This window comes from Oncorhynchus mykiss, chromosome 30, assembly GCF_013265735.2.
Source record: "Oncorhynchus mykiss isolate Arlee chromosome 30, USDA_OmykA_1.1, whole genome shotgun sequence".
NCBI classification, from domain to species: Eukaryota; Metazoa; Chordata; class Actinopteri; order Salmoniformes; family Salmonidae; genus Oncorhynchus; species Oncorhynchus mykiss.
The window spans coordinates 45,418,043-45,439,700 of record NC_050570.1 but is presented as its reverse complement, the minus strand read 5'-3'; the positions used below and the strand labels follow the sequence as shown (position 1 = coordinate 45,439,700).

At 42.3% G+C, this 21,658-nt stretch overlaps 1 protein-coding gene across 3 annotated transcripts in view; it reads left to right on the top strand.

The window, feature by feature from the left end:
• The window catches only part of LOC110521921 (protein cramped-like), a 51,808-nt gene that overhangs the window by 6,144 nt on the left and 24,006 nt on the right, over positions 1–21,658 (top strand). For all 3 annotated transcript variants that reach the window (XM_036968605.1, XM_021599891.2, XM_021599889.2), the window contains exons 3-9: positions 928–1,133; positions 6,594–6,747; positions 13,509–13,592; positions 13,917–13,965; positions 15,897–15,982; positions 16,234–16,357; positions 21,475–21,556. In XM_036968605.1, the coding sequence (XP_036824500.1) occupies positions 928–1,133; positions 6,594–6,747; positions 13,509–13,592; positions 13,917–13,965; positions 15,897–15,982; positions 16,234–16,357; positions 21,475–21,556 (785 nt within the window). The remainder of the gene's footprint in view (positions 1–927; positions 1,134–6,593; positions 6,748–13,508; positions 13,593–13,916; positions 13,966–15,896; positions 15,983–16,233; positions 16,358–21,474; positions 21,557–21,658) is intronic.

The following is a 21,658-nucleotide window of genomic DNA, read 5'->3' as shown; positions in this document are numbered from 1 at the left end:
TGTGCACAAAGTTGTTTACATCCCTGTTACTGAGCATTTCTCCTTTGCTAAGATAATCCATCCACTTTACAGGAGTGGTTTATAAAGAAGCTGATTATACAGGTGCATCTTGTGCTGGGGATAATAAAATGCCACCAGGACAGCTGATGAAACTGTGGGTTTGCACAACTGAATATTTTCTGCACAAGCCATCTCAGGGAAGCTTATCTTGCGTACACGTCGTCCTCACCAGGGTCTTGACCTGACTGCAATTCGGCGTCGTAACCGACTTCAGTGGGCAAATGCTCCCTTCGATGGTCACTGGCATGCTGGAGAAGTGCCCCTCACGGATTAATCCCGGTTTCAACTGTACTGGGCAGACGTAAGGCGTCATGTGGGCGAGCGGTTTGCTGATTTGAACGGAGGTGTTGTTACACGTGGTCTGCCACTGCGAGGACGACCAGCTGTCCGTCCTGTCTCCCTGTAGCTCTGTCTTAGGCGTCTCACAGTACGGACATAGCAATTTATTGCCCTGGCCACATCTGCAGTCCTCATGCCTCCTTGCAGCATGCCTAAGGCATATTCACACAGATGCGCAGGGACCCTGGGCATCTTTCTTTTGGTTGTTTTTCAGAGTCAGTAGAAAGGCCTCTAGTGTCCTACGTTTTCATAACTGTGACCTTAATTGCCTACCGTCTGTAAGCTGTTAGTCTTAACGACCGTTCCACAGGTGCATGTTCATTGAACAAGCATGGGAAACAGTGTTTAAACCCTTTACAATGGGGATCTTAAGTTTCGGGATTTTTACTAATTATCTTTGAAAGACCAGGTTGTGAAAAAGGGATGTATCTTTTGCTGAGTTTTTTTGGTGCTTGTGACAAATCAAATTTTATTTGTTGCGGTTTATATTTTTGTTCAGTATACTTTTCCTCACCCTCTCTCACACAGGTTCAGAGAATGGTCCTTTTCACCAGGTATCGGCTGGTCAGTCCGGCTCCACGTCAGGCTCTACGGGGCCCTCAGGCAAGGCTGCCCCTCGAGGCCAAGGACCCGGGGACAAGGAGGAGCCAGTGGGCTGCCAGAAGAGACCCAGGAGACAGTGGGAGTCCTGGAGTGCAGAGGACAAGAACAGCTTCTTCGAAGGGCTCTACGAGGTAAGTCAACTTGTTGAGTAGTTCGAAATATAAGTATAGGTGCAGTGGAAGCGCCTGTGCATCTGAAGACAATGTCTGAAAAATACAGCTAATGTTTTCTTTCCAAATAGCATTTTGTTATTATGAGCTACTTCATAAAAATACACTTATTTTATTTTTAGCGCCTTTCCTGGACTCATTCGAAGATAGTGTTTAATAATAGCTAGATAGGAACTCTACGTTAAGTAATATTGTGGGGCTTGCTTTAGTATTTTTGTAAGAAGTTAAAACCGTTTTACTTTACTATTTGAAGCAAAGCAGCTACATAGTCTTAAGTTACATTTAGTAAAATATTTGGTCTGATTACTTTATACTACTAAACTGATTCAGAATTGCATTGATTAGGCATATGCATCCTACCTTTGAAGCATCTCTCCTGTGCCATCCAAATGTGCATAACATGGTACCTTGGCTATCTAACTAGCCAGGTAACATTACTAAACAAGGTAATTGTTATCAAACCACAAGTGAACTCAGAAAAAAAAGATACGTCCCTTTTCAGGACAGATAATTCGTAAAAATCCAAATAACTTCAGATCTCCATTGTAAAGGGTTTAAACACTGTTTCCCATGCTTGTTCAATGAACCATGAACATGCACCTGTGGAACGGTCGTTAACACACTAACAGCTTACAGGCGGTAGGCAATTAAGGTCACAGTTACGAGAACTTAAGACACTAGAGGCATTTCTACTGACTCTGAAAAACACCAAAAGAAAGATGCCTAGGGTCCCTGCTCATCTGTGTGAATGTGCCTTAGGCATGCTGCAAGGAGGCATGAGGACTGCAGATGTGGCCAGGGCAATAAATTGCCATGTCTGTACTGTGAGACACCTAAGACAGTGCTACAGGAAGACAGAACGGACAGCTGATTGTCCTCGCAGTGGCAGACCACGTGTAAAAACACCTGCACAGGATCGGTACAGCTGAACACCACACCTGCGGAACAGGTACAGGATAGCTACAACTGCCTGAGTTACACCAGGAATGCACAATCCTTCCATCAGTGCTCAGACTGTCCGCAATAGGCTGAGAGAGGCTGGACTGAGGGCTTGTAGGCCTGTTGTAAGGCAGATCCTCACCAGACATCACCGACAACAACGTCGCCTTTGGGCACAAACCCACCGTCGCTGGATCAGACAGGACTGGCAAAATGTGCTCTTCACTGAGTTGTGTTACACCTGAGTTGTGTTACACCGAGGCCTGTACTCTGGAGCGGGATCGATTTGGAGGTGGAGGATCCGTCTTGGTCTGGGGCGGTGTGTCACAGCATCATCGGACTGAGCTTGTCATCATTGCAGGCAATCTCAACGCTGTGCGTTACAGGGATGACATCCTCCCTCCTGGTACCCTTCCTGCAGGCTCATCCTGACATGACCCTCCAGCATGACAATGCCACCAGCCATACTGCTCGTTCTGTGCATGATTTCCTGCAAGACAGGAATGTCAGTGTTCTGCCATGGCCAGCGAAGAGCCTGGATCTCAATCCCATTGAGCATGTCTGGGACCTGTTGGATCAGAGGGTGAGGTCTAGGGCCATTCTCTTCCCCCCCCAGAAATGTCCGGGAGCTGGCAGGTGCCTTGGTAGAAGAGTGGGGTAATATCTCACAGCAAGAACTGGCAAATCTGGTGCAGTCCATGAGGAGGAGATGCACTGCAGTACTTAATGCGTGGACACCAGATACTGACTGTTACCTTTGATTTGGACCCCCCCTCCCCCCCCGTTCAGGGATGCATTATTCCATTTCTGTTAGTCACATGTCTGTGGTACTTGTTCAGTTGTTGAATCTTGTTATATTCATACAAATATTTACACATATTAAGCTTGCTGAAAATAAACGCAGTTGACAGTGAGGACTTTATTTGTGTTTTTTTTTTTAGCTGAGTTTATTTGAACCTTACATTGGAATGTGGGGCTTGTTAGAACTCATTTCATCAGAAATAACTCTACTTTGACTTCTTCACTTTTATGCACTCTCCCGCTTGAATACAAACCCTAATAATAGAGTACAGAAGACAGGCATTGTTGAGGTTTTAAATAAATTACAACTTAATTTTTTCACAACCTATTAGGACGACAGTAGGATGTTCATGACGTCCTCTGGGTTGGCATGGGCTACTTTGTAGTTAATGCTGCAATATATGTAACTTTTTGGGTGACTTCACAAAATTCACAAATGTGAGTTATCGAGCTGTAATTCTCAATGAAAGCAAGTCTAAGTAGGATATCTGTTCTGTGTGCTATTTCTATGCTTCCCATTCTTAAGTTTAGTTTTTGCGTATTTTACTTTCTGGGAATGGAATATATTTCATAGCAGTTTTTGATAGGACAATTTTTATTTAACTAGGCAAGTCATTTTAAGAACATATTCTTATTTACAATGACGACCTACCCTGGCCAAACCTGGACGACGCTAGTCCTATTGTGCGCTGCCCTATGGGACTCCCAATCACGGCCGGATGTGATACAGCCTGGATTCATACCAAGAGACTGTAGACTCTTGCACTGAGATGCAGTGCCTTAGACTGCTGCGCCGGCTCGGGAGCCCAATGATTATCTACACTGCATGCTTGTTTTGTCACTAACTGAAATTAGGCAAACTATTTTGATTTTAGCAACCAGGAAATGGTAGAGCGATTTTCTTCATTGTGAAACATTTAGGGGAAAGTCTTTCCATCTCTACCAGAAGAAGATTATCATTGCTAACAGCTACACAAAGTGTAGACATACGTGCGCACACACAAGTATTCCTGTGCTGTTTTAGAAAGTTGCAGGAAAATAAGTATCACTGATGCTGACTGACTGTATTGAATAGGCTACACAGCTCTCATTCTAATTAAAATGTCTAAACTAAAGTTGTTGCGTGTGAGAACTGAAAAGTTTACTATGGATATAAAATATTTTATACCCGTTTCCTCCAGCATCTTTACAAGGTCCTTTGTTCTTCTGGGATTGATTTGCACATTTCGCACCGAAGTACGTTCATCTCTAGGAGAAGGAACGTGTCTCTTCCTGAGTGGTATGATGGCTGCGTGTTCCCATGGTGTTTATTCTTGCGTACTGTTGTGTGTACAAATGAACGTGGTACCTTAAGGCGTTTGGAAATTGCTCCCAATTATGAACCAGACTTGTGGAGGTCTACAATTGTTTTCCTGAGGTCTTGGCTGATTTTCTGTTTTATTTTCCCATGATGTCAAGCAGAGGCACTGAGTTTGAAGGTAGGCCTTGAAATACATCCAAATGTACACCTCCAATTGACTCCAATGATGTCAATTAGCCTATCAGAAGTTTCTAAAGGCGTGACATTTTCTGGAATTTTCCAAGCTGTTTAAAGGCACAGTCAATTTAGTGTGTGTAAACTTCGGACCCACTGGAATTGTGATAGTGACATAATCTGTCTGTAAACATTTGTTGGAAAAATTACTTGTGTCATGCACAAAGTAGATGTCCTAATCAACTTGCCAAAACTATAATTTTTTTAAATTGTATAATTGGCTTAATTTTGCCGGACCACAGGAAGAGTAGCTGCTGCTTTCCAGGTGACTACCTCATGAAGCTGGTTGAGAGAATATCAGGAGTGCAAGGCTGTCATCGAGGCAAAGGGTGGCTACTTTGAAGAATGTCAAATATATTTTGATTTTACAGTGTTTGGTTACGACATGATTCCATATGTGTTATTTCATAGTTTTGATGTCGTCACTATTATTCTACAATGTAGAAAATTGTAAATAAAGTAATACAAAAAGAATAGCTAAACCTTTGAATGAGTAGGTGTGTCTGAACTTTTGACTGGTACTGTACTTCCAATCATTTTTTTCAACTCGTACCGGGGGACCTTCAGATGAGTCTTGTGAGGCCTGTGGGCTTCCTAGAGCAGAATGTATGTGTTCGTGAGAGTCTTGTCTTTCCATAGAGGGGGCATAACCTTTTGGACGCTACAGATGATTTTGTGAGAAGACTGGTTTTTGGGATGCCTCGTGGTCTGAAAAACACCTCTCTCACCACAGATGCGTAGGATTGAGACATCCAATGCAAAAAAAAATGATGTCTCTACCTTAAACTGACAGAAATTTGTAGGGAATATTTTGCTATGCTAATCTGCAGGCGCTGGTCCTTGAAGGCATTCAAAATGCAGCTTCTGCTATCACATTGTGGCTTCAATGGCAGGAAGAGGGGAGCTACGAGTGTTGTACCTGGTGCGTGTGGACTGAGTTGTAACTAATTTGGAAGCGGGTGAAGTTAAGGCCACAGGAGAGGGTGTGCATCTGGAGTGGATGCAGGGCAAAGAGTGGGAGATGTGTAGAAACCACCTTTCCGTGCTCGTGCCACTTTGCAGGATGAGGCTGCACTTCCAGGAGTTCCATGACATGTAGGCTAAAGGCGAACACTAAAGTGACGGTGTGAAATAAGAATTTCACATACAACAGACATCTTTTCTCTGAACAATTATCTTATCTCTTCATCTGTCTCTTGTACTCGTAGCATTCACTGAATTGTTGTCAAAGTAAGCTATTTCTACATTTTGTGTCTGGCCTGGTATGTACTAAGTCTTATTGAGAGAATGGTCTCCGAATAGTTGTTTGCATTTTTACATTGTTACAGAAGTAAGAACCGTTGTCAATCAAATTGCCTACTTCGTGTGGGTTTTGAAATGCTTTCAGAATATTATCCTCTAGTCACGTTTTTGGATAATTTATATGTAAATATTTATAAGTATAATATATTATAATATACTTTGTTCATTTTGTGTGTAATTTAGTCAAATTTACTACAATTTAAATACTCTAGGCTTTTTTTATGTATTGGGTGTTTACACAATGGAAGATAAGGTGAGTCTTATTCCCATTGACTTTGCTGTGGTGTCATATTAAAGAGGAGGTTGTGCTCTTTAAAACGGTTTGAAATGTGAGAATTAGCTTTATCTAGAAAATTCTCAGTTATCTATGCAAGCATTCTAGAATTCTATTGAGGTCTGAAGAGTTAATTCAACAGTGGGAAGTTAGCTCATTTAGGTAATGCGGTTACTAAAACAGCATTACCTCTTGTTTGGTAGTAAATAATTCTGTTCTGATTCCAGATTTAAATAGAGTAGTAGACCAAGATGTCATACCCCTAAGTTTTTGTCTAAAGTGCTGGGTAAGTGATCAACATTAGTTTACAAAAAGTTAGAATATGATGCGGTTACTTAAAGGGATACTTCGGGATTTTGGCAACGCGGCCCTTTATCTACTTCCCCAGAGTCAGATGAACTTGTGGATCATTTGTATGTCTGTGTCCAGTATTAAGGAAGTTGGAGGTAGTTTCACAAGTAAATTCGGATACCCATAGACTTCCAGTCGTTGCAATAACACTTATTAGCAATTGTGTGCCCTCTACTCCAACAACTTCGATATCTCTAGTGGTGTGTCTCGCTCTCTGTAGCATGGGAAGGACTTTGAGGCGATCCAGACAAACATAGCGTTGAAGCATAAGAAGAAGGGGAAGCCAGCCAGCATGGTGAAGAACAAAGAGCAAGTCCGACACTTCTACTACCGCACCTGGCACAAGATATCCAAGCACATCGACTTCGCCAATGGTAAGCTAGCTTATCTCTGTCTTGCTCTCTTCTCTCGTTATTTCTCAAATAGAAATCTCCACTCACCTCTTGCTTGTTAATTTACATTTTTTATTTAACCAGGTAGGCTAGTTGAGAACAAGTTCTCATTTGCAACTGCGACCTGGCCAAGATAAAGCGTAGCAATTCGACACATACTACAACAACACAGAGTTACACATGGAATAAACAAAACTTACAGTCAATAATACAGTAGAACAAAATAAAAGTCTATATACAGTGAGTGCAAATTAGGTAAGTTAAGGAAATAAATAGGCCATGGTGGCAAAGTAATTACAATCTAGCAATTAAACACTGGAATGGTAGATGGGCAGAAGATGATTGTGCAAGTAGAGATACTGGGGTGCAAAGGAGCAAAATAAATAAATACCAGTATGGGGATGAGGTAGGTAGATAGCCCATCTATGTGCAGTGATCTGTGAGCTGCTCTGACAGCTGGTGCTTAAAGCTAGTGAGGGAGATGTGAGTCTCCAGCTTCAGAGATTTTTGCAATTCGTTCCAGTCATGGGCAGCAGAGAACTGGAAGTAAAGACGACCAAAGGAGGAATTGGCTTTGGGGGTGACCAGTGAGATATACCTGCTGGAGTGCGTGCTACGAGTGGGTGCCGTTATGGTTACCAGTGAGCTGAGATAAGGCGGGGCTTTACCTAGCAGAAACTTGGCGACAAGTATGAAGTGAGGGCCAACCAACGAGAGCGTACAGTTCGCAATGGTGGGTAGTGTATGGGGCTTTGGTGACAAAACAGATGGCACTGTGCTAGACTGCATCCAGTTTCTTAAGTAGAGTGTTGGAGGCTATTTTATAGAGGACATCACTGAAGTTGTGGATCGGTAGGATGGTCAGTTTTACGAGGATATGTATGGCAGCATGAGTGAAGGATGCTTTGTTGCGATATAGGAAGCCTATTCTAGATTTAATTTTGGATTGGAGATGCTTAATGTCAGTCTGGAAGGAGAGTTTACAGTCTAACCAGACACCCAGGTATTTGTAGTTGTCCACATATTCTAAGTCAGAGCTGTCCAGAGTAGTGATGCTGGATGGGCGAGCAGGTGCAGGCAGTGATCGATTGAATATGCATTTAGTTTTACTTGCTTTTAAGAGCAGTTGGAGGCCACGGAAGGAGAGTTGTATGGCATTGAAGCTCGTCTGGAGGTTAGTTAACGCAGTGTCCAAGGAGGGGCCAGAAGTATACAGAATCGTCAGTGTCGTCTGAGGTAGAGGTGGATCAGAGAGTCACAAGCAGCAAGAGCGACATCATTGATGTATACAGAAAAGAGTCTGCCCGAGAATTGAACCCTGTGGCACACCCATGGAGACTGCCAGAGGTCTGGGCAACAGGCCCTCCGATTTGACACACTGAACTCTATCAGAGAAGTAGTTGTAAACCAGGCGGCAATCATTTGAGAAACCAAGGCTGTCGAGTCTGCCAATAAGAATGTTGTGATTGACAGAGTCGAAAGCCTTGGCCAGGTCGATGAATATAGCCGCACAGTAATGTCTCTTATCAATGGCGGTTATGATGTCGTTTAGAACCTTGAGCGTGGCTGAGGTGCACCCATGACCAGCTCTGAAACCAGATTGCATAGCGGAGAAGGTATGGTGGGATTCTAAATGGTCAGTAATCTGTTTAACTTCTTATAGCTGAGATCCCGTTACCGGGAGCAATATAACAACAACCAGTTGTTGTACAGGGTAGAGGTCGACCGATTATGATTTTTCAACGCCGATACCGATTATTGGAGGACAAAAAAAAGGGCCGATACCGATTTAATTGGCCATTTATTTATTTATAATTTATTTTTTTAAGTGTGTGTGTGTGTGTGTATATGCACACATTTTTGTAATAATGAAAATTGCAACATTACTGAATGAACACTTTTATTTTAACTTAATATAATACATATGGGCTTTTGGATGGGTGTTCTTAAGGTGATTCCACAGGTTGGTGGTATTTTGTTATTTAGCCGTTGCTGACATCTTTATCACAAATAAGACACCTTGCTTTCCCTGGTGCCAATTCCATGTAATAGTCCCACACTGGTGCTCTGCTATTCTCTGCCATCTGTAAAACACACACAGCTCTGAAGTGACAATGATACTGGAGAGTCTGCTTAGGAGACAAATACTCTCAACTGTTTGAATAAAAATAGAGTTTAAGTTACCTGTGATGAATGTTGAAAACAAAAACTGTAATTTCTATATGCAGGAAATCCTATTTTAATAATAATGGAGATGGTAAGAATTGACGACCAAAGTGCGAGTCATAATTCCCATGACACCTAGCAAAATCTGAAAAGCGGATCCTTCATTCATTTATTACATAGGATATTTTTAGATTCACTTAAAATAAGGTCTGTTTCGTGTAGGCTTACACCACCGTGCCAATTTTATAACTGTGTAGATATCCATAGGACAAGGTAACTCTGATCAATATTGGCTAAATATTAGTGAAGATCTTTTTTTGTAGAGTGAATATGTTGACAAACGTTACCTTATCCTAGTGAGATTTACACGGGCGGTTTAAGCCTGCACGAAACACAGACCTTATCTGAAGTAGATCAAGACATTCTCTATGGAAGACATGAATGGTAAAATAACGAAGGAACCCCTTTCAAGTTCAGCCGCAAGTTATTACAGGAATTATAACGCGTTGACTATCTCTCTAAACCATATAATTTTGACTATTACGAGCCTACTGCTGCCTACCACCCCTCAGTCAGACTGCTCTATCAAAAATCAAATCATAGACTTAACTAATAAACACACAAAAATACGAGCCTTAGGTCAAATCCGGAAACTATCACCTCGAAAACAAAACGTTTATTCCGTTCCGTATTTTATCTAACGGGTGTCATCCATGAGTCTAAATATTCCTGTTACATTGCACATCCTTCAATGTTTTGTCATAATTACGTAAAATTCTGGCTAATTATTTCGCAAAGAGCCAGGCGGCCCAAACTGTTGCATATACCCTGACACAATTTCACCTGGATAATATTGCCTGCTAACCTGGATTTATTTTAGCTAAATAGGCAGGTTTAAAAATATATACTTGTGTATTGATTTTAAGAAAGGCATTTATGTTAATGGTTAAGTACACACTGGAGCAACGACAGTCGTTGATTGTTTTTTATAAGATAAGTTTAATGCTAGCTAGCAATTTACTTTGGCTTACTGCTTTTGCGTTACAGGCAGGCTCCTCGTGAGGCAGGTGGTTAAAGCGTTTGACTAGTTAACTGTAAGGTTGCAAGAATGGGTCCCCCGAGCTGACAAGGTAAAAATCTGTCGTTCTGCCTCATTCCTAGGCCGTCATTGAAAATAAGAATCTGTTCTTAACTGACTTGTCTAGTTAAATAAAGATGTAAAAAAAAATAATAATAATAAATCGGCAAAATCGGCGCTCCAAAAATAGATTTCCGATTGTTATGAAAAACTTGAAATCGGCCCTAATTAATCGGCCATTCCGATTAACCGGTCGACCTCTAGTACAGGGCGACATATTCAAAAGAACAGAAATCTCATAATTAAAATTCCTCAAACATGCATGTATCTTATATCGTTATCAAGGTAGTCTTGTTGTTAATCCCACCACAGTGTCCGACTTCAAATAGGATCTACGGGGAAAGCGCCACAAACGATTATGTTAGGTCACCAACAACTCACTAAAATACACAGGTGAGTCAGAGAGTGAGTCAGAGAGTGAGTCAGAGAGTGAGTCAGAGAGTGAGTCAGAGAGTGAGTCAGAGAGTGAGTCAGAGAGTGAGTCAGAGAGTGAGTCAGAGAGTGAGTCAGAGAGTGAGTCAGAGAGTGAGTCAGAGAGTGAGTCAGAGAGTGAGTCAGACTAACCTTCATCAGATGACACTCATAGGACTTCATGTTAAATCTGAGTTTACATTGGCGTATTAGATTTACTAGTTCCAGAAACATCCAGTGATTTTGCATAGCCACATCATTCAACAGAAATACTCATCATAAATGTAGATGATAATACAAGTTATACACATGGAATTATAGATATACCTTTCCTTAATGCAACCGCTGAGTCAGATTTCAAAAAAACTTTACGGAAAAAGAAACGCATGCAATAATCTGAGACGGCGCTCAGAAGTAAAAACACCACAGCCGCAAAGATGGCATCAACATAAACAAGAAATTACATGATAAATATTCCCTTACCTTTAAATATCTACATCAGAAAGCACTCCAGGAATCCCATGTCCACAATAAATGTTTGTTTTGTTCGATAATATCCTTTATGTCCAAATACCTTATTTTGTTAGCGCGTTTGGTATTAATATCCAAACGCTAATTCTGGTCAGCGTTATATTGGACAAAAACAAAAAGTGATATTACCGGTTCGAAGAAACATTTCAAACTAAGTACAGAATCAAATAAAATGCATATATTAGAAACTGAGACTGAGGAGCAGGCCGTTTACTTTAGGCACCTTATTCATCCAAGCTACTCAATACTGCCCCCCAGCCAGAAAAAGTTAACTTGGCTTTCGAAGACTTTAGAATGACAGGGTAGGATAGACATAGGTCTGTAGCAGTTTGGGTCTAAAGTGTCACCCCCTTTGAAGAGGGGGTGACCGCGGCAGCTTTCCAATCTTTGGGAATCTCAGACGATACGAAAGAGGTTGAACAGGCTAGTAATAGGGGTTGCAACAATTTCAGCATATCATTTTAGAAAGAGAGGGTCCAGATTGTCTAGCCCGGCTGATTTGTAGGGGTTCAGATTTGGCAGGTCTTTCAGAACATCAGCTATCTGGATTTGGGTAAAGGAGAAATGGTGGGGGCTTTGGCGGGTTGCTGTGGAGGGTGGTGGATTTATCAGTGGTGACAGTGTTTCCTAGCCTCGGAGCAGTGGGCAGCTGGGAGGAGTTGCTCTTATTCTCCATGGACTTTACAGTGTCCCAGAACTTTTTTAAGTTAGTACTACAGGATTCAAATTTCTGTTTGAAAAAGCTTGCCTTAGCTTTTCTAACTGCCTGTGTATATTTGTTCCTAACTTCCCTGAAAAGTTGCATATCACGGGCTATTCAATGCTAATGCAGAACGCCACAAGATGTTTTTGTGCTGGTCAAGGGCAGACAGGTCTGGAGTGAACCAAGGACTATATATATATTCCTAGTTCTACATTTTTTGAGAGGGGCATGCTTATTTAAGATGGTGAGGAAGGCAATTTTAAAGAATAGCCAGGCATCATCTACTGACGGGATGAGGTCAATGTCATTCCAGGATACCCCGGCCAGACAAAGGTAAGGTAGGATGTGAGTACATTGGAGGTAAACCTAGGCATTGAGTAATGAAGAGAGAGATCTAGTCTCTAGAGATGTTTAAAACAGGTGATGTCATCGCATATGTAGGAGGTGGAACAAATGGTTGGTTAAGGCATATTGAGCAGGGCTAGAGGCTCTACAGTGAAATAAGACAGTAATCACTAACCAGGACAGTAATGGACAAGGCATATTGATATTAGAGAGAGGCATGCATAGCCAAGTGAACATATGGGTCCAGTGAGTGGTTGGGCTGGCTGGGGACACGGCGATTCAGACAGTTAGCATGCTAACAAGCTAACAGTTAGCAGGCCGGGGCTAAACAAGCTAGCAGTTAGTAGACCGGGGCAAGCTAGCAGTTAGCAGGCCGGGTTAGCAAGCAAGCAGTTAGCAGGGGCTAGCAGTTACAAACCGGGCAGGCAAGCTAGCAGTTTGTAGGCCGGGGCCGGCAAGTTAGCAATTAGCAGACTGGGTTAGCAAGCAAGCAGGTGCTAGCAAGTTAGCCTTTGGGGGACGTCGCGATGGGGGTAAGTCTGTTTTTGCCTCTTCGTATGATGATGTCGATAGACCAGTCGTGGAATTAGTAGGGTTCCAAGTAGCTCTAGGTAGCTAGCTGGTTAGCAGAATGGTCCTTCAGCCTGTTGGAGTCCTCGGGCAGATTATCGGTATTCCAGTCGTAGGGGATCTGCGGGGTTCCGTGCCCCGTACCGGCTGTAGAAGGGGTCCGGATATTGTATCTCAGGAGTATGCTTCAGTGGTAGCACAGGAGCCCTGGCTCGTTAGGCTCTGGTTAGTCACGTTGTTCAAACTGGCGAGAGCTTTCCGAGCTGAAGGTTAGCTGATGACCGCTGGCAATGGTTTGCTGACTGATAGCTGGTAGTTAGCTGGCTTGCTTCAGTTGAGGGATTCCAGATCTGAAGTAAATATAAATACTTTAGGGAAAAAAAGCAGATCCACGCCACATTGGGTGAGGCGGGTTGCAGGAGAGTATTTAGAACTTGAGGTTTAGCAAAATATTTTAAAAGAAATGCGAAGAAAAAGATGTAAAACGATATATACAAGGGACAGGACAAAGACGTCTGACTGCTACGCCATCTTGGCTCATACGCTTGTTTAGTCTCTTTTTGTTTCAGTTTGTTGACAAAAACATTGACCTTCAAAATCCGTTTGAAACTTTACAAGCAATCTGCTTTTTATGAAGACCAGTTGGCATTCGCAAGTGAAACTGCCTGCAATCTGCATTAATTTCTTCTTTTGAATCCTATTATGTTTCACACACACACACACTCATAAGCGACTCATTAAATGTGCAAGAGTTAAACTGTCTTTCAATCTTACCATCAGTGTGTGACCCATTTTAGGTTTGTGGGGCACCCAAGATCACTGGTGTGCTGTAGTTTTTGTTTTTATCCCATAACATGCCCATTTCCTCCTGTCCCACAGTGTACTCCCGTGTGCTGAAGAAGTCCTCTCAGGAGCTGTATGGTCTCCTCTGCTACGCTGAGCTAAGGAAGAAGGTTGGAGGATGTAAGTCAAGTGGGGTCTGTGTGGGGGGGGCGCGGTGTGTTTGACACACCTCAGTCTGGCTCTGTTTATGCTGCTGGGGCTGGTTGGCCGCATGGGAGCTGATTTAAGTGTTGCGCCAGGCCGGGGTCATGAGGGATAGTTAAGTGTCGCACAGGTCATGAAGGATGTTATGTTATTAATGTCTGTGTTGGTCTTGTGTCCAAAGATGGCTGGCTTTTCTACCTCTGTTGGAGGTCATTACAGATGTTATGTTAATGTCTGTCTTCACAAAGCAAGAGCAAGGAGGTACGCACACAGCTTTTCTAACTCTGTTGTTGTTCATAGTGATGGACGATAAGAACGTGGCCAAGCTTAACGAGCTCATCCAACAGGGGTAAGACTGAGACTAAAAAAATGATACCAATGTAACCACAGCTTTTTGAAATATACCTATTTTTCCCCAAGACTTTAGGGTTATACGTGGTTGATTTGTATAAAAATAGTTTATACATTTGAAATAACCGTTATATACACCAGTTTATTATGTACACCAATTTAGTTCCTGGTCTGTACCCCCTTTTGCCTCTAGAACAGCCTAAATTCTTCGGGGCATGGATTCTCCAAGTCAGAAACGTTCTACAGGGATGTTGGTCCATGCTGACGCGATGGCATCATGCAGTTGCTGCAAATTGGAAGGCAGTACGTTGCCACCACCAACCTGTATCGTTGACACCAGGCAGGATGTGTCCATGGACTCATGCTGCTTACGCCCATTCCTTACTGTGCCATCAGCATGACGCAACAAGAATCGGGATTCGTCGTTTTTCCACTCTTCAATTGTCCAGTGTTGGTGATCAAGTGCCCACAGGAGCTGCTTCTTGTTTTTAGCTGATTTGAGTGGAACCCAGATGTGGTCAACTGCTGCAATAGCCCATCCGGGACAAGGATCGATGAGTTGTGTGTTCCGAGATGCCGTTCTGCACACCACTGTTGTATTGCGCCGTTATTTGTCTGTGGCCCTGTGGCCTGTTAGCTTGCACGATTTATTTGTCTGTGGCCAGCCTGTTAGCTTGCCATTCTCCTTTGACCTCTCTCAACAAGCTGTTTTTGCCAACAGGACTGCCACTGCCAATGTTTTTTTTTCTTTCTTTTTTTCGCACCATTCTCGGGGAAACCCTAAACTGTCGTGCATGAAAATCCCATGAGGGCTGCCGTTTCTGAGTTACTGGATCCGGCAAGCCTGGCACAGATGATCATACCACGCTCCAAGTCGCTTATGTGACTCGCTTTGCCCATTCTAATGTTCAATCAAACAGTAACTGAATGCCTCGATGTCTGCCTGCTTTATATTGCAAGCCATGGCCACGTGACTCACTGTCTGAAGGAGTGAGCCATTTTCATGAACAGGGAGGTGTACCTAATAAACTGGCTGGAGTGTGGTTATATACTGAACAAAAATATAAGCGCAACATGTAATGTGTTGGTCCCATCTTTCATGAGCTGAAATAAGGTTTGGCATATCTAGAAGCTCATTAAATGGCATGATCATTGCACAGGTGCACCTTGTTCTGGGGTCAATAAAAGGCCACTTTAAAATGTGCAGATTTGTCACACAACACAATGCCACAGATGTCTCAAGTATAGGGAGCTTACTATTGGCATGCTGACAGCAGGAATGTCCAACAGAGCAGTTAGCAGAGAATTGAATGTTCATTTCTCTACCACAAGCTGCCTCCAACTTTGTTTTAGAGAATTTGCAGTACATCTAACTGGCCTCACAACCGCAGACTACATGTAATCAGGACAGACCAGAGCCTCCACATTCTCCATTTGCGTGATTGTCTGAGACCAGCCAACCGGGCAGCTGATGAATCTGAGTAGTATTTCTGTCTGTAATAAAGCCATTTTGTGGAAAGAAACTTATTCTGATTGGCTGGGCCTGGCTCCCCAGTGGGTGGGCAGCTTATGGTAAAGAAATGAACATTAACGTTTCTGGCAACTGCTCTGGTGGACATACCTGCAGTCAGCATGACAATTGCACGCTCCCTCTCAACTTGAGACTTTTATTGTCCCCAGCACAAGGTGCACTTGTTTAATCAGCTTCTTGATATTCCATAGTCAAAATTTTTATTAAAATAAGCTCTTTGTGCAAATGGAACATTTCAGGATTTTTAAAATGTATTTCAGCTCTTGAAACATGGGATCAACACTTTACATTTGGACTTTTTTAAATATTTTTGTCCAGTGTAGATAGTTGTGCAATTGTTATTTGGGTGTAGTTTGTGTGTTTTGCGGTTCTCTCATGGTTCTGCTGAATTCTCCCAGGGCGACCACAGTGCGTTCTAAAGGCAGGAATCTGCGCATCAAAGCTCCCATGTGCCGTGCGCTCAAGAGGCTGTGTGACCCAGATGGTGAGTGTACACACAAACGGACACACAGTTACAGACACTCACACAGCGGGAAGAAGGGTATGAATGGGGATGTTGCGGAGTCATGCAGGAGGGGATGGATTTCCATGGTAGTACTCAGGAAAGGGGCGGTATGAGTAAGGGAGAGTAAGTGGTGATTATGATGCTGATCATCTCGGGACCGGAGAGAACAAATCTTATCCTCCTTTCCTTTAACTACCTCCCTTTCTATCTCGCTCACTCACTCTCTCTAGGAGTGAGTGATGAAGAGGACCAGAAGCCTGTGCGTCTACCTCTGAAGGTTGCCGTGGAGCTGCAGCCACGTAGCAACCACTCCTGGGCCCGTGTACAGAGTCTGGCCCATAATCCTCGCCTCAGGTCAGTGTCAACTGACTAAAGACCCATGTCCTTTCCAATGCCTTCGACATTGTTGACAATCACATTCTCATTCAAAGGTAGGATCTGGCTTCTTGCAAGGGGTTTTAGCATTATGTCAGACAGGACACTGTTTTCGGATGGTGTTTAGTCTAGCTTCCTGGATATTACGAAAGGTGTACAGCAGGGTCAGTATTGGGATCTGTTCTCTACACTATTGGATTGTGTATCGGAGGATGCATGACCTTCGTCTCTCCCGGGCCCGTACAGGAGTTGTAGCGATGAGACAAGATACTAGCTACTAAACAATTGGATACCACGAAATTGGGGAGAAAAAGGGGTAAAATTCACACACACACAAAAAAACTTGTAATATTAATCTGTATGCAGACAATACTGTTATGCATTCCATTGCCCCAACTGTAGACGAGGTGTTGCGCTGCAATCTGACTTTGTTGCCTTACAACAAGCACTGGTTGGTTTAAAACCTCTATGTAATGTGGGCAAGGCTAAATGCATGTTCTTGAATTCTCGCAAAAATCTTTCAGATGGACTACATATTTATTCATTCTGGGCATTTGGATTCAAGTAAAAGTTTCTTGGTCACAAACACATGGTTAGCAGATGTTAATGCGAGTTTAGCGAAATGCTTGTGCTTTTAGTTCCGGCAGCGCAGTAATAGCTAACAAGTAATCTAACAATTTCCCAAGAACTACCTAATACACACATATTTAAAGGGGTGAATGAGAATATGTACATGTAAATACAGTAGGGAGAACAAATATTTGATACACTGCCGATTTTTGCAGGTTTTCCTACTTACAAAGCATGTAGAGGTCTGTAATTTCTCATAGGTACACTTCAACTGTGAGATGGAATCTAAAACAAAAATCCAGAAAATCACATTTGTATGATTTTTAAGTAATTAATTTGTATTTTATCCACACACTCAATCAAACCGACTCCAACCTCTCCACAATGGCCAAGACCAGAGAGCTGTGTAAGGACATCAGGGATAAAAGTGTAGACCTGCACAAGACTGGGATGGGCTACAGGACAATAGGCAAGCAGCTTGGTGAGAAGGCAACAACTGTTGGAGCAATTCTTAGAAAATGGAAGAAGTTCAAGATGACGGTCAATCACCCTCGGTCTGGGGCTCCATGCAAGATCTCACCTCGTGGGGCATCAATGATCATGAGGAAGGTGAGGGATCAGCCCAGAACTACACGGCAGGACCTGGTCAATGACCTGAAGAGAGCTGGGACCACAGTCTCAAAGAAAACCATTAGTAACACACTACGCCGTCATGGATTAAAATCCTGTAGCGCACTCAAGCCAGCGCATGTCCAGGCCAGTCTGAAGTTTGCCAATGACCATCTGGATGATCCAGAGGAGGAATGGGAGGAGGTCATGTGGCCTGATGAGACAAAAATAGAGCTTTTTGGTCTAAACTCCACTTGCGTGTTTGGAGGAAGAAGAAGGATGAGTACAACCCCAAGAACAACATCCCAACAGTGAAGCATGGAGGTGGAAACATCATTCTTTGGGGATGCTTTTCTGTAAAGGGGACAGGACGACTGCACCGTATTGAGGGGAGGATGGATGGAGCCATGTATCGCGAGATCTTGGCCAACAACCTCCTTCCCTCAGTAAGAGCATTGAAGATGGGTAGTGGCTGGGTCTTCCAGCATGACAACGACCCGAAACACACAGCCAGGGCAACTAAGGAGTGGCTCCGTAAGAAGCATCTCAAGGTTCTGGAGTGGCCTAGCCATTCTCCAGACCTGAACCCAATAGAAAATCTTTGGAGGGAGCTGAAAGTCCGTATTGCCCAGCGACAGCCCCGAAACCTGAAGGATCTGGAGAAGGTCTGTATGGAGGAGGGGGCCAAAATCCCTGCTGCAGTGTGTGGAAACCTGGTCAAGAACCACAGGAAATGTATGATCTCTGTAATTGCAAACAAAGGTTTCTGGACCAAATATTAAGTTCTGCTTTTCTGATGTATCAAATTCTTATGTCATGCAATAAAATGCAAATTAATTACTTAAAAATCATACAATGTGATTTTCTGGATTTTTGTTTTAGATTCCGTCTCTCACAGTTGAAGTGTACCTATGATAAATTATAGACCTACATGCTTTTGTAAAGAGGAAACACTACTGATTTCAGGTTATCAAATACTTGTTCTCCCCACTGTATATGGATGAGTGATGGCCATGAGTAATGTAAGATATGTAAACATTATTAAAGTGGCATTGTTTAAAGTGACTAGTGATCCATTTATTAGTGGCCAGTGATTGGGTCACTTTAGTGATCGCAGTTAGTGATCGTTGTTTAGCAGTCTGATGGCCTTGAGATAGAAGCTGTTTTTCCAGTCTTGACAAATGTTTAAAAAAACATACTGATGAGCTAGTTAAAAAGCTAAGATTTAAAGTCGGATAATTCTTTTGAAGTACTGTAGATCTTGCCTCTCCCTAAACCGCAAGAAGCAGATTGTACAGTCAACTTTCCTGCCAGTTCTTGACTCTGGTGACACCATTTAGAAGAATGTAGCAGCCACTATTCTTAATCCTTTGGATGCAGTCGTAACATGGCGTCCTTCGCTTTATCACAGGTGACATTTTTAATACTCATCACTGCATCCTGTATCAAAAGGTTGGCTGATTTTCATTAATTTCCCGTAGATCACTTCACTATTCCCTTTTTGTTTACCAAGCTCTACTACACAAGACAAGACTTACCTTAATTTGTTGTTGAAGTAGAAAACATGCGTTACCAAACCCGTTCACAGGGTTGGTTAAATGTTGAAGTTCTCTGGGTCTCCATCTCTAATTAAGTAAATCTGCTTTTAGTTTGAATGCACCTCACTGCTGGAACAATTTACAAAACACATCACAATTGGATGTTCTGGTGCGCTCAGGCAATTTAAAATGTTGATTTGAGGGCCTTGTAGCTGAGGAATGTAACTTGGGTTGTGGTGGTCTTAATTTTATCAGCTGGTTATTGTCACGCATATAACTGCAGATCTCATGGTAATTGACCGATAATTAACATAAACCCATTTAGCATCTCCTGGCTTCCACACACAGCCTACAAGCCACTGATGCAGACATTTGGAACATCCCACATTTTAAAAAGTCTAATAAATCAATTTAATATAGCCTACACATCACAATAAATCGTTTAATTTAGATGAGTCTAAAGAAACATATGAAGAAAATGTAGTCCTATTTCAGAAGAACAGAATAACACTGCGTAGAATACTCTGCGTTGTCCTTATGTTAGGCTCTGGTCTGACTATGCCATATATGGCTGTGGGCTACATTTAGTTTATTTAGCTGACAAGATTTGCTTTGAAATCATGGCATTATTTTATAGTAATGAAGAGTCAATTTAACATAGCTGAATAAAATAGAAAGGATATTTTCTCAACGATATGAGGGAGTGTGTGTATATGCAGCTATTGTGTTGAGCTGTTAACAAAGACTCTTTTATATGCTTAATTTAGAGTTATTTCTGGAACTTTAATTGTGATACAAACATTGGGCTATATGTTTAGATTTTTAATACATTCTAAGGCTGCATGATGCAACTCTAATGATTTGAGAAAAAATACCATGGAAGGCATGAGCTCTGCTTTGTTTTTTTTTGCGCAGGCTGCACACTCCAACAGTCTCATTCACAATTTGACAAGGACTTGATAATATTCTCTCCAGGCCTCAACATTCCCGGCTGCATCCCCTTTGTGTCGCCGTAATGCCCCCCCCCCATTCACCCTGAAAATAATAATAATAATTTCCTTCTCCTGGCTGCGTGCTCCGAAGCACCTAATTCTTAGTAGCCACGTGATCGGGTCCACATTTACTTTTCGTCAGCAAACAAGATGAGTAGGCCTAACGAACAGCAAAAGCACTAGCCTATGTCAATCTACTAACCCCCATAGTACAGAAGTTGACCTATTCTGTGCATTTTAAATAAATATTTAAAACATTGCCTGGGATAGTTGTGGGATGCGATAGACACCAAACTAATACAACCACGTGCTGTTTCTTGCCTTACTGCACACAAGCTGGGCATCATTCACAAGTGATAGGCTAATATTGTCACCCATCAGACTATTCTTAATTTAATATTGTCTTTACATATATACTAAATCATGTGTCAATATCGATTTAAAATGGACTATTATGCACCTGTCTCAACAGGGGCAGGTTGAAAAAATACAGGTAATCTATGCACTTAAATAGTGAATGGAGGACACTTTTCCCGTGGTTCATTTTCATGCCATGAAGGTATGCTATACTCCTGTTGTGCAGAGAAGCAATATGCTTAATATTAAGAAAATGCATAAATAAATAGAGTAGGCCTAGCCTATTGAAAGTAGCCTCTATTAAAAAGAGGATATCAACTATCTCATGCAATTGCATAGCCAATAGAAATATTGCTTAACAAGAGCGTGGTCTCATGAAGTGTTTTTGATAAAATGTTCTATAAAATGTTGCAATGTCAGAGTGATTAGAGGGACAATGGAGTGCTGAATACCAGGCAGTTAGCAAGTTTGGTAGGTTACTAATGCCGCATCAGAGCTTGGAGAAGCCTAATTACTGTGACTAAACGGTCACGTGGAATTTGACTGCGGTCGTGACTTGTGACCGCCGGTGTGGAGGTAATACGGTCATCGTAACAGCGCTAATTGTAACTGTTCTTCCCAAATTTTGTGTTGTATTTTTATTTTTCATTGTATTGATTGCTGTATTACTGTGATCAGGGCACCCTGAGAATGAGCCTGGTCTCAATGGGGTTTCCTTGAATAAATAATAGATTACATTTTTTATTTATTTTTATAATAGAACATTAGGTGTGTTTGAACGTAAGATGGGCTTTGCAATCTTTATGCTTCTGGGACACACAACCCTGACTGTTTGTATCCAAATACATAATGGCCATTACATGAAATGTATTGTCATTATCATATTTTGGTTTAAAGATGGGTTTTGCTAGGTTGTATCCTGTTGAACATGCCCCTGTCAGTGTTTGAGCTCTGTTGTCGACAAGAGCTGTCTTTGCTGAGAAATGTAAATATTTTCTAACATTGTCCATTCTTCTGTGGGGTGATGTAGGATGGTGGTGGAGCTGCATAGGAAGGTGTCCAGCCTGATCGAGTTCCTGAAACAGAAGTGGGACGTCCAGGATCAGTTCATCGTATCCTTCCACATCATAGCAGTCATATCATTCCCATCTTATAGCACATAGACCACAACCTAACTGGTACATTTGTTTTTTAATTATCTGGTCGAGTATAGA